This window comes from Pleurodeles waltl, chromosome 4_2, assembly GCF_031143425.1.
Source record: "Pleurodeles waltl isolate 20211129_DDA chromosome 4_2, aPleWal1.hap1.20221129, whole genome shotgun sequence".
Lineage (NCBI taxonomy): Eukaryota > Metazoa > Chordata > Amphibia > Caudata > Salamandridae > Pleurodeles > Pleurodeles waltl.
Genome location: NC_090443.1, coordinates 839,441,990 through 839,455,751, shown reverse-complemented (window position 1 = coordinate 839,455,751; position 13,762 = coordinate 839,441,990). Strand labels below are relative to the sequence as shown.

Genomic DNA, 13,762 nt, shown 5'->3' with positions numbered 1-13,762 from the left:
ACATTTTGATTGTGAGCTGGTAGGAAAGTCATGTTTGGTGTCTGAGGAAAGGTAATATAACATCCACTTTAATGGCAAAGTCTGATTTGACGTCATAATTCTGAAAATACCACTTTTAGAACATTGGCATTTTCTTGTCCTAATCAAGAGGGGGTCAAGGCGCCTCTGGGCATGCTTGATCCTGACAATATCATTAATTTGCATACCAAGGACTTAGTCCTTTGCGTCAAAAGTAGCCCATTATATTGGACATTGTATTTGAAAAAAAATGGACAAGAAAGTTTGGTGAAGGACTATTGGTGGAATGCCCAAGACCACCCCTAGCAGGGAAATTAAGCAGCAAAATGGCCACATTTGTTACATTTATTAATGGCCGTTATTGATAAAAATTGACCCAAAACTGGGGGATCTGGTCATCATAGAAGAAGGAGTGGTGCAGAAGGTGGCCTCTTTGGAAACCCCTTCATTAAGGAATTAAGTACATTTGTAACAACGTCCTCCTCCTTAGATAAGGGGCAACAGTCTATGCGCATAGTCCTCGGCCAGAAGATTTTGGGGGGTGGTAGAGGAAACGGGTGCTCAACCGGCCAGCCATATGGTCCAGCCTCCCACAAGACTCAGGCAAAAAGAGTCATACAATGGCAAGACCAACAGACGTTTGGGGGGAAGGGAGGGGGAGGGGACTCTTCCACACTAGAGGCAATGGCAGGGGCTGTGGCAGCACAGGGGCTTTCCAAGGTGCCAACAAAGCACCAGACAGAAACACTGACGAGGGATACCCTTTTTTGCGACGAAAGGTGAGGGGGAAGGTTAATATGGTTTCTGTACAAATGGAAGGAAATAACGAGGGACGTTTGGGTGCTACACCAAGGTACTGAAACAAACCTTACAATGGCTCAGAGCTCAAGGTATCAGGTTAATAGTATGTCTAGATGACATATTACTGATGCATCAGAACCCCTTGTGACAGACAAGCCAACTGTGGTTGGCAGTGTTACCTCTCCAGGACCTAGGATTCATAATCAACAAACAAAAGACTAAATTCAAACCCTCTCGTAGAAGTTTTCTTGGGGTTCGTGATAGATTCCATCTAACAAATGCTAAAGCTACCTCTCAAGGAGATGGCTTTGATACAAAGGGCACTGAAGTGAATCCTGGTAAAGGAGAAAGTCTATCTTAGATAGCTAACCAGAACAGACATCCATTTAGGCAATATTTCCAGGATCCTGCATAACGAGGCACTGCATAGGCAAAATGCCATGCACCTCAGGTGGGGACTGATGTATTTAGAGGAAGTGACTCTTACCCAGGAGGCAAAGACAGAGATCCAATGGTGGTTAGACCACATGGCAATGTGGAAGAAAGGCAGGGCCGTTTTCAGTCTTGCTCCTTTCTAGTTATGAATCAGAAGCTAGCTGTTCCGGCTGGGGAGCTTGTTGTGGCGATATTATAACAGGAATACCGTAGTCAGAACAAGAAAAGACATTGCGCATAAACTTGCCCGGAGCTCCTGGCAGGCTCATTCACAGTGAGGAGTCTGGTGGGAACCAAGGTGTCCTGCTTGGTACTCCTGAAGATGGACAATGTATCGGCCTTCCAATACATAAACCAAGTAGGAAGGAAGAGTTCCCAGGCCCTAGCACCACTGGCCAAGGATATCATGCATCACTGCCCACAGCACAAGATCTCTGTGACAGAAGAGTATCTACTGGCAAAATTTGAGTCAACACCAGACTGCAATTCCCGACATCTATGGGACTCCAGTGCCTGGAAACTGGATCTGGATATGATAATGAACAAACAGGATATGTGTTAAACTGATGTATTAGTGTCCCATCTAGATCATCAACTACAGTGACTCTTCAGCTGTTTTCCAGATTTCCTTGTGGAAGCAAAATAAGCATTCCTTTAGGACTGACAAGATTATTTCTTTCTCCCACTTTCACTGATAACCAGATTGACAGCACAGGTCAGGAGGCAGAAGGCAGAAGGCAGAAATGGTATAAATGACACCACTTTGGAAACCACAAACTTGGTTTCCAGTTCTTTTGGAACTTTCTATGGATTCTCCAATCCCACTTCTCAGAACTTACTGAGGGATGCTCACTGCAGCTCACACCAACTGGAACAGGAAGGGACCCTCAATCTGATGGGATGGAAAATTACAGGTGACGGGACGTCACAGGCTTATTGTGAAATGCTTCTGACCTCATCAGAAGAGCATGGAGAGATTCTACTGTCAAACATTACAGCTCATCTTGGCAAAGGGGGTCACGCTGGTGTCTGGGATGGAGCACAGTGTGTATACTGAATTTCTTTTCAGAACTGCGAGAAGCAGGTTTGACCTGCAGACCAGCAATCGCAGCTGGTCATTTCCCCTTCAATGAGATTCTGGTAGTGTGCACCCATTAGAATATAGGTTGTTCAGAGGCATTCAGCTGACAAGGTTCCCTGAACCCAGGTATTCCCAACTGTGGGAGGTAAACGTGGTGTTTAGGTGTTGAAGTCTTGGCAAGACAACAGTTTTTATCCAGGAAATAATTAACAGATAAATTGGAGATTTTGTTAGGTTTCATCCATTGTAAAAGAGTATCTGATGTAAGAGCACTAAACATTACTTCAAGGATGTTAACTCCAGAGGGAGTATCTTTTACGGTTTCAAGAAACACAAAATCCCTTACAAGGGTGGTATGATAACCAGCCTTTCCCCATCACCCAAAATAGTGTGAGGTGCTCTTAACTTACAAGGATATGGCAGAGGAATTAGGACCTCGATGCAAAGCACAACTACTCATAGCTATAAAGAAACCATTCAAACCATCTCATTTCCTATCACTGCATGATGGATGAAGCTGGTCATGGAGGAAGCAGGCATGGACACGTCCATATTTGGGGCACTCTCCACCATGGGGGATATGGCTTTTAAAGTCTTATCTAGGTAGCTGTTTGAAGGACAACATTATTGTGGCTGATCGGTCCTAAGACTCTACTTTTAAAAAGTTTTATTTCAAACCAGCGACAGGGGTGGCCTCACTGGAGGTAAATAAGGTTTGAACTTGCTTAATCTGAAGCCCTCATGTTAAACCTTACATTTGTAAAGGAATCCTTAGGGTGGTCTCACCCCAGACTTTTTGACTCTCACTTCTGTTTTTTGCTGTATCTTTTTGTTGACCTTAGAACTCTGAGCATTTTACCACTACTAGCCATTGCTAAAGTGCATGCACTTCTCCCCTAAACATGTTAAAATTGGTGTATCCACAATTAGCATATTTAATTTACGTGTAAGTCCCTTGTAAAGTGGTATACCACATACCAAGGGCCTGTAAATTAAATGCTACTAGTAGGCTTGCACGACTGATTGTGCCACCCACTTAAGTAGCCCTGTACACTTGTCTCAGGACTGCCATTACAGGGCATGTGTGTGCAGTTTCACTGCCCCTTCGACTTGGCCTTTAAAACCTCTTCCCAAGACTTGAACTCCCTTTTTTCTACATAAACCCCCCTAAAGTAGGCCCAAGGTAGCCCATAGAGCAGGGTGCCATGTACATAAACGGCAGAACATTTACTTTTAAGTTTTTACATGATCTGGTAACAAAAAACTCCAGAAGTCATTTTTCATTACTATGCGGCTTGCCCCCTCTCATTGGCCAGCACAGGGAATTCCTTAATATACTGCTAAGATGTAATTCCTGATCAGAGAGGTGTTAGCTGCATCATGTTTCATATCACTGGAATGATAATGATAAATCCTCTTTAATGGTAAAGTCAGATTCATTATTACTATTCTAGAAATGCCACTTTTAAAAAGTGGGTATTTCTCTGCTCCCACTGCTTTGTGCGCCTGGCAGCCTTTCCTCAATACATGTCTGGTCTGGGCGACAGCTACATTTGTGCATTCCCTCCAGACACCTACAAAACAAGCCACTTAACTGCATGTGCATACTGATGGGTCTTCCTGGGCTGTGAGGATGGGAAGGGCTCACACTTACACTTCAAACAGCAGTGGCCTGAGCCCCTCACAAAGGGGTGAGTATCCCCCACTGATGGTCTGGGGTCAGGGCTGGACTGAAAGAGGGACCTGTGCACTTCAGAGAGATCCTTTGAAGTCATCCCCCACATCAAAGGCACTTTTTGGTATAAGCACTGGGTCTCTCCCCCGTTAAAAGTAGTACACAACACAGCCTGAAAGAACTCTGCTGGTGTAAAGACTGCTGTGCTGTAAGGTTTGACACTATGCCAGGAATGACTCTTCTTAGGAACTGCTTCTCTGCTTTGTTGTGCAGCCCTGCTGCCTACTGATCTCTGCCCTGCCAAGGAATAAACCTAGAATGACTCCAAGGGCTTGCCCCCTGTTGTCATTGAGGCCTCATGGACATCAAAACCTTGTGCTTCATCTCAACCCCCTGCACTGTTCACAGCGTGCCTGTCACCTGCTGGCACATCAGATAAGTGAGTGCAGTGCTTTATCTCAGCCCCCACCCCCCAACCACTCTGTGGAAGTGAACCTTCCCTGTTTTGTTTTTGCTACAACTGGCAGAGGAGCAGCACCTCTGCACTGACGAGTGCTGAAGGAGCAGTGTCAATGTATCTGTGAACGCTATCTTTCTCAGATGCCCGACACCCAGACAACCATGCACTCACCTGCAACAACACAGGCCCTGTGTGAAAGGCCCGCAGAGATCCCCTGTGGCTGCATTCACTCTCTGAAGGTATTGAAACAAAGGGACATGCTGAGTCCCAAGGCAAACTTGTTACATTGTATCACTCGTAAGGAATTACCATAAGAGCTCTAAGAGAAGCCCCACTGAAATTAAGCACTGGTTTGACCTTTACCTTCAAAGACTCATAACTTGTGATATACTGATTGGATTTTTGTTATTTTTATCTTATTTTATTTACGTGAATAATTTCTATCTTTCTAAACCTGTGTGAAGTCTTTTTGTGGTGTCCTCATTGTGTTACTGTGTGCGTGTGTGTTGCACAAAAACTTTACTCATTGCCTCTTATGATAAGCCTGCCTGCTCTGTGCCAAGATACCAGAGGGTGAGCACAGGTTATCTTAGGTGTGTAACTAGCTTACCCTTACTAAAGTAGTGGGTTTTGCCTGGCTATGTGCATACACTAGCCAACCAAAAGCCTCCCCATTTCTAACATCTCAGTCCTGACATAGAAAGTAAAATGTCCTAGCTACCATGAAGGAAAGTTTCAAATCTGTTAAGGACATAGACAAAGACCATCCCTCCCAGATAAGTACATAGTTACACACCTCCCATCCAGAAGATTTGACGAGGATCACGGTGCATATGTATAAGTATGATCAATACTTTATCTTCAAATGGTTTAGTATGTGTGATTTGGTATTAATATCTGGCTTAGAGAAGAGAAGTGAATCATGGATGTTTACTTTTTTCCCCCTTATTTTCTCTTAGGGTCGGAACAAAAGCAGGAATTTTAAAGTTGGATTATGCAGTGGTGGATGGTTTGCACAAAAAAAAAAGGAAGTACTTTTCCTTTGTATACTGCTTTGTAGGAAATGGAGCAATGTTATTGGCTGCTGGTTGTCACACGTTTCAAGACTCAGGGGACATGTAGTCTTTTTTTGACTGAAGTATACATAGTCATGTTGGGCTGCTGAGCATAAAAAATTGAAAGAGAAATGTTTAATCCTCGCTTCCCTGTCATTAAGAGAATTCAAACTTTCCTTCTCTATAGGTAGGAAACTTTACATTATATAACACACCTTACTGCATACCTAAGGAGCCAACCCAAGGACTGGACAAGAGCAAGTTACAGAAATGGGAATTCTATAACACGCCATGGTATATGCTAAGGAGCCCAGCCAGAAGTGGCTGAGGGGCAGTCCCATAAGAATGGCTTTTTTTGGTGGTAGAGTGAGGGAAACAAGCCATGGAATATAGACTGAGGGATCAGCCTAGGAGTGGGTTGTTGAACCCCTAAAAGTGGGTGATACTAGAGTCAATGTGGGGGCTGGAAATTAACTAATCCTGTGAAAGAATGTAGTTAGAAAAAGAAGATGGGCAGGCAGTGGTCAAGAAGAGTGGTCAGCGCCTTGAGACCCTATGGGTCATTAGCCGTGCTTTACAAATGCATGATTGATTGATTGATTGAAGTGGACATCTATAGTAGAATACGAGAAACAAAGGCTGGGTTTCTGGTGCTAGGCTCTCACAGGCCTAAATGAAGGTGCCAACATAAGCATACATCATTAACCGCATTCACCTTTACAGAACTCCTATCTTGTCACCCTGGGAGTACAGATTAAGAGTAGGAAAAGTGAGCTGGAAAAGAGTGGCAATCTCTAGGTAAAATTTAGTCAGTCGAATCGCAAAGGCACTCCAAAGTACAACTACAAAGGACTGCAGGTAATTTCAGTATATGTCCAAGACAGCAAACTCAAAGCGGATGAGGCAGAAGGAAAGAGGCAAGTGGTAAGGGCGAAAAAGGAAGAAAGGGGGGAAGTGTACATGCCCTGTTAGTTAGTCCTGGGTCTCACATAAAAATAAACATAAATGCCAACTATTAAGGAAGCAAACTGTGCATATGGTTGAGACAGAAGGAACTGCCTCAAAGCAACTAAAACTTGTAAAAAAACACATTTAAAACTATCAGTAATCAGCTTATAGTGCGTGTAGTTAAAGCATACCTGTGGGATGATCTGTATTTGTCTATAATCCATTTGGTCTTTTTAACCACAATTTCGTATTTGGGTTCTTCTAGCATCTGCTGCACTTCAAACTTGTATGGCAGGCCTGAAAAATGGAGGTTCTTAGCACATTATTAAGATACAAACGGAAAACCTTTTTAAAATAAATCGTTTAAAGGGCAATCTAAACGACCTGTGAAGGCACGCATCATGCACCACCTAAAACCACATAAATGGAAGTCGTTCATGCAGCACGTTCGAGTCATACGAGCACATAGTACATTATCACCCCCTCCTTAGTTGTTTGGAAGAAGACTTTAGGTGGCAGACGTCTAGATTAAGGGCCTGATTACAACTTTGGAGGACGGTGTTAATCCGTCCCAAATGTGACGGATATACCACCTACTGTATTACGAGTTCCATAGGATATAATGGACTCGTAATACGGTAGGTGGTAAATCCGTCACATTTGGGACGGATTAACACCATCCTCCAAAGTTGTAATCAGGCCCTAAATGTGGAATTTGTATACATTGTTATTCTCTGGTCAATGAACTCCAGTACAGCAATAAACAATTTTTAGAAAAGAAAAATAATGAAGGAGAAAACTATCCCTGTCTGTAATTGTTTAAGTTGCAGTTAATTTTCTGCTCACAAAGATGCTTTTTACACTGTCAGCTGACCCAGGCAGCAGGCATTTCTGGTATCACAACTCAACTTGAATACATGATTACAATACACCTCTAATGTCACAACTAGAATGTAGTAATAACACCATCCCCATTTATTACTCATTTATTATGTGCAGTTAATTAAAACCATCACATGTGTAATAACTGCCAATTGAAGCATGAATCAATTACCTCAATTACAACTTAATAATAAAATACTTAAAACTCATTTAAAATGCTATAAAAATACAATACAAGTAGGCACCCACAGGATAAGTTACATTTAAAATAAACTCATCAAAATACATTTACATCTGTAGAATACGATTAACTGTTACCTGCTTGTCCCTGCTAGAGCATTAAGATGCCCACAGCACTCAGAAGCTGATGCTTGCTGCAAAACCCGATACAATACTGATCATGTATTCAGAGCATCATCATAACATGCACATATAACAAGAAGACAAGTGCCAAGGGCCCAATGTAATACCTACAATTACCTGTAACACATTTAAAGAGCAATTAGTGATAGTACAATATGGCTATCCTCCCATTAGAAAATTATATTTCATAAAATCATTTAAATGGGGGTAAGTCTGAATTTAGCTGACTGAAATATAAACACTTCTTGCAGCACTTCAAGAAAATACTAGTCACATGACAAGAGCATCAGATTAACATGAATTAATACAAGAAGACACTGAATAAAGTGCACAACATGGAAATATGTAATTCATAAATTCCAAAAGCATGTGCAGTGCCTACAATAAAAATCAATAAGACATTAATCAATTAAAAAAGTGCAAAGGGTAGTTTGGAATCAGTTCAAAGGCCACCGTTTTGGTAAAGATCCGAATGAGTTTTAAGAAATTTAGCAGGTAATGACAATTATTTTAACAGTTTACAGTTTATCTGCGGGTCAGCAGGGTCAAGAAATGATGAACTCCTCGTTCGTTAAAAGCAGGTTTCAATAGTGAGGCATGGGATTCTTTTAGTACTGGGCAAATACAAACCAAATGTATAATAATGTCCTCCTTCGCAGCACCACACAGTCTGCACGATGTTGCACCGCAATACCTCCATACAGGTGGATCGGCCAGGGACAGCAAAGCCCCTAGCTGTGAAGCTAATAACTGACGTTTCAGGTGTACTGAATATGCTGTGCTCAAATACAATGCTGGCTCCAAACTGTTGTAATTGTGCATGACCATCCAAGACATGCCACTGAGCTGCAAATTTATACTTATCAATTAGAGTGCAATTGTGCAGTCCTATTCACTGCACGGCAGAAAAGAACCAGAATGTAATAAGCAAAATGGGGATGTGATGTATACTGGGATTGCAGGATTAGATGCATTATACATGGTTTACAGTACCCTCTGCTGTACATTAGAAGGATACTAAAAGTCCCCCAGAGGGTCGTGACCATATGCAGTAAAGGTCTTCCAACATTTTAATGCTGAGCCCACTCACACACAATAACTTCCTCAGGCCTGGCTTTTTTCCCACATATACTGTATAAAATGTTAAATACTAGCTAAACATTTTGGTGGACTTTAGTGTAACAAATCTAGACACATCTGTGAAACAATAGTGCTTTCCAATTTATCACATTAAGTATATGCATTATATATGCATTATAGAATATAGCAGGAAAGCCAAAAATTTGAAGTGAGTAAGCGGGATGGAATGGCATTTTAAAAATACAGTATAAAAGCAATGCTCTGTGTGACTTTATTCCAATAAATCCAATATTTGAAATTAAAATATATTGAAACCAGAGGAGCCAAAATGTGTGAGACTCTTTAGTGGGCCTTCATGAAATACGTAAGGATGCTCAATCTTGCCTTTTATTTTTCCACATTATCATACCTAGCTGGCAGTTCCCCCACATGACATATAAAACACCTTCAGAAAATCCTAGCCTTTTAGCCAAAATAAGTTTGTGTGCTGGGCTTATTGTATGCATGAATCAGTGCTAAAAGCGAAATTACAAATCCCTAAATGTAACACACTGCTAACTACAATACCAGGGCTGGCAGACGGTGTTTCACACGACAGTAGGCCATTAGCATAAGGCATCAATTAACACATTGAACATTTTAAACGTTGCAGTTTTGTTCAGTTGTCCTTTTCAGAAGTACCATTAAACATGATTAGTAACATCATATTACCAGACCTGTCATACTAAAAATAATCCTTTGTCAGAACTGAGGGAGTTAAGTTTTGGGATTATTGTAAGGACCACTTTAACACCTGCTCTCAGCTAGTACATGCTTGAACAAAATTCTACTGACAGCCAGTTAAAGGGTGGCTCATGGCCACTCTAATTTATTTCACTAGAGTGACTTCAGCTGGAAATCTCACCATCTGGAGAGCGGCAATGCCCTGCTCCATGGCCTCCCAGCCTCTACAATGCCCACAAGTAGGAAAGTGCCACTGTTGGCATGGTTACTCCCCCACTTTTTGCCTAGTGTTGATGCCAACTTTGATTGAAAGTGTGCTGGGACCCTGCTAACCATGCCCCAGCACCAGTGTTCTTTCCTTAAAACTGTACCTTTGCTTCCACAATTGGCACAGTCCTGTCACACAGTTAAGTCCCTTGAAAAAAGGTACCCAGGGTGCCATGCCTAAAACTCACTGCCTGTGGCATAGGTATGTCACCCCTCTAGCACGCCTTACAGCCCTAAGGCAGGGTGCACTATACCACAGGTGAGGGCATAGCTGCATGAGCAATATGCCCCTACAGTGTCTAAGTCCATTCTTAGACATTGTAAGTGCAGTGTAGCCATATTGAGTATATGGTCTGGGAGCTTGTCATTATGAACTCCACAGTTCCATAATGGCTACACACTGAATACTGAGACGTTTGGTACCAAACTTCTCAGAATAATAAAACCACACTGATGCCAGTGTGGGATTTATTGAGAAATCCGTATGTTAGCCCAACTGCTAGTTTACAACTGACTGGTCTGTACCAGCCTGCCACATTCAGATGAGTTTCTGACCACATGGGGTGAGTGCCTTTGTGTACTCTGTGGTTAGAAACATAGCCTGTCCAGGGTGGAGGTGCTTCACACCTCCTCCTGCAGGAACTTTAACACCTGGCGGTGAGCCTCAAAGGCTCAGGCCTCGGGTTACAGTGCCACAGGGCACTCCAGTTAGTGGAGATGCCGTCCCCCAGACTAAGCCCCACTTTTGGCAGCAAGTCTGGCAGGAACATTAGGGAAAACAGGGAGGAGTGACCACCCCAGCCAGGACCACCCCTAAGGTGTCCAGAGCTGTGGTGACCGCCTCCCTTCAGAATCCTCCATATTGGTTTCGAGAACAGGGACTAAGAATAGGGATAGGAATGTGTCCCTCTCCCCAAAAGGAGTGGGCACAAGAAGGGTGTAGCCACCCTCATGGACAGTAGCCATTGGCTACTGCCCTCTGACCCCTAACACACCCCTAAATCTAGGATTTAAGGGCCTCCCTGAACCCAACTAACCAGATTCCTGGCGACCTACAAGAAGAAGGACTGCTAAGCTGAAAACCCCAGCAGAGAAGATGGAAGACAACAGCTGCTTTGGCCCCAGCCCTACCGGCCTGTCTCCTGCTTCAAAGGACCAGCAAGAGAACCAGCGACGCGTCCAGTGGTCCCAGGACCTCTGCCAACTCCAGAGGACTGACCTGCACCCAAAAGGACCAAGAACTCCAGAGGACAGCGGCTCTGTCCTAAAGAAACCTACGGCAAGAGACTCCCACCTCACTCCGGATGCGCAAGTCCTGACCCCTTTGCACAGACTCCCACGGCCCATGTCCAGGTGGTCCACCAGCAAGAAAGGGTCTCCAGGCAATTGGGAGCAAGAGCCCACCCAGGGTTGACCCCTCCAACCCTCCACGACGACGCCTGCAGAGAAAATCCAGAGGACCCCCCTGAACTCGAGCTGCGGACGAAGATATCTGACGCCTAAAGGACTGACTATACCCGCAGCCTCCAGGTCTTGGAGAGCCCCGGTGCAGTATCGACCAGCAGGTGGCCCTCTTACCTGTCTGACCAGTGGTGTGCCCGAGGCCCCCCATCCCAGACTTCGCTGCAGCCTCTGAGTGACCCCCGGGGTCCCCTCATAGAGTTGCATTGAAAACACGATGCCCTGTTTGCACCCTGCACCCGGCCGCCCTAGTGCCGCCGACGGTGTGTTTTTGGTGCTTACTTGGGGCCCCTCCAGTGCTCTCTTGAAACCCCCTGGTCTGCCCTCTGAGTCGCAGGTACTTACCTGCTGGCTGACCGGATTCAGAGTGCCCCCCTGTCTCTATAGGAGCCCACGTTAATTTGGTGCCCCTTTGACCTCTGCATCTGACCGGCCCCATGTTGCTGGTGGTGGATTTTTGAGGTTAACTTGAACCCCTAACTATGGACTACCTAAACCCAGAGCTATGAACTGTACAATCTTTTCTTCCTCCAGGAACTGTTGAAAATTGCAGTGTCCACTTTTAAAATAGCTTTTTTGCCATTTTAAAGAAAACTGTATACATTGTTGATTTGATTCAAAGTTCTGATTATAACTATGCAAAGTACCTTACATTTTATGGGCTTACCTGCAAACTGAATCTTGTGGTTCTAGAAATAAATTAACAAAACATTTCTCTGTATAAAATCCTATTGGTCGGGAGTTAAGTCAATGAGTGTGTGTTTCTTCTATTGCTTGTGTGTGTTTCTTCTATTGCTTGTGTGTGTACAACAAATGCTTAACACTACCCTCTGATAAGCCTAACTGCTCTACCACACTACCACAAATAGAGCATTAGTATTATCTATTATTGCCTCTGTCAAGCCTCTAGGGAACCCCTAGACTCTGTGCACAATATATATCATTTTGATATATATATGCACATTAAAGGCATCCTACACACCACAGCATATGTCACCCATTGTCTGGAGAAATACGACCATTTCACCTCACTCTCCTCGACAGGCCACACCATCTTCAAAACCAGCCACTTCACAACCAGTAGCCCACAGCCCTATATCTGGCTGACAAGTTCACCACCGCTGGTGGCTCCTAGCATAGCCACCTGGAAGACACCATGAGGCCAGAGACAGAGGAGCAAAACACACAAATAATAAAACAATAGGTCTTCTATGTATGGCACCTGAAATAGCATTACTAATTTCATCAGTATTGTCCCAAACTAGCTCCATTCCAAGAACAGTACATCACAATGTAGTATAAGTCTAATTCTGCTCCCAGAAAACAGCTCCTCTTCATTCACTTGTTGGCAATGCTTTGCCTTTTGTCATTATGCAGTGCCCCGTTGCCTTTTGGCTAGGTGTGTGCTACACAAATACTGCATACTTACATGTTAAATCACAGTACTGTTTTTAAGCATGTTTTTGTGCATTCCAGAGGCACAGACTAAGAGCTCTTCTTGGCCAAAGCCTTTGGCCTGTCTCATAATTTTGTAGATCACTCGCATGAAGGAACAAGGTTGAAAGCAGAGTTTTGTCTAAGGGCTTGGAACACTGGGGTGAATGGCTGTAGCCTGATACCATATAGTTTGTGTAATATACGGTCACTCTATAGTACTTCACCCAATGAGCTTAGGTCCTTATTCTCTTGCTCCTTCTTATGAAACAGCATGATTACAAATAAGTAGGATAAATATATAAAATGTAGTGCAAATTAAATACACCAGTTTAAGTTAGTAATTTGATGCAAAAAACATTAAATGTAGCTTAATGTAATTTTGTTTTAAAAACAGCTATACTTCATAATGTGTGGTAGCAAGCAGACAGGTTACTGGTTGCATGTAATAAGTGACAGCTGTGCAACAAATAGACATGCTACCATAGCTGGCTCCTTTTTCGGTCTGGCTTGACAGCGCAACTGTTGCCAGGTGTAAAGTGATTAACCTAAAAAAGAGCTTTCAAGAGTACTATGGAGAGGAACATTGGCTTCACCCATATGTTGGCAGCCAGCAGTACATGTTTTGATTGGGCAGAAATAGTGTGCTTCCACAGAAGAAGTGCTTCCCCTCCAAGCAGCTTTGATTATTTTGTTTATCGAGGTGCCTGAGCTTGAACGTTAAGGGACACACACACAGGACACTGTAATGCTGTGTGTCTTAGATCACTTATGGTGTTTGGTTGTCTCTAGCAGCAGCACAGACAGAAGGAGGGTAGTAATTAGAAATGTTCCGCAGACCCAGCACTCTACCCATGAATCATTAACTAGACTTCAGAGGGCAGTTTAGTGTTTAACAGCAGTACGGGAAGCTCAAGATTACAGTAATGTACACAGTTTTTTAGGGCTGGTTTAACAGTGCAATTGTTGCCTTTTATGTGATCAACCAAAAAATATTTTCAGAGTCCTACTAAAACAGGGGCTCTACCACATGTTGGGGACCCTGAGTACAGAACTTGATTTGGTCGAATTTGTGTGCT

The 13,762-nt window shown here is 43.4% G+C and overlaps 1 protein-coding gene across 2 annotated transcripts in view; it reads right to left on the bottom strand.

Annotated features, from left to right (window-relative positions):
• MYSM1 (Myb like, SWIRM and MPN domains 1) overlaps nt 1–13,762 on the bottom strand; it is a 328,895-nt gene that overhangs the window by 54,993 nt on the left and 260,140 nt on the right. For both annotated transcript variants that reach the window (XM_069232570.1, XM_069232571.1), the window contains exon 18: nt 6,665–6,770. In XM_069232570.1, the coding sequence (XP_069088671.1) occupies nt 6,665–6,770 (106 nt within the window). The remainder of the gene's footprint in view (nt 1–6,664; nt 6,771–13,762) is intronic.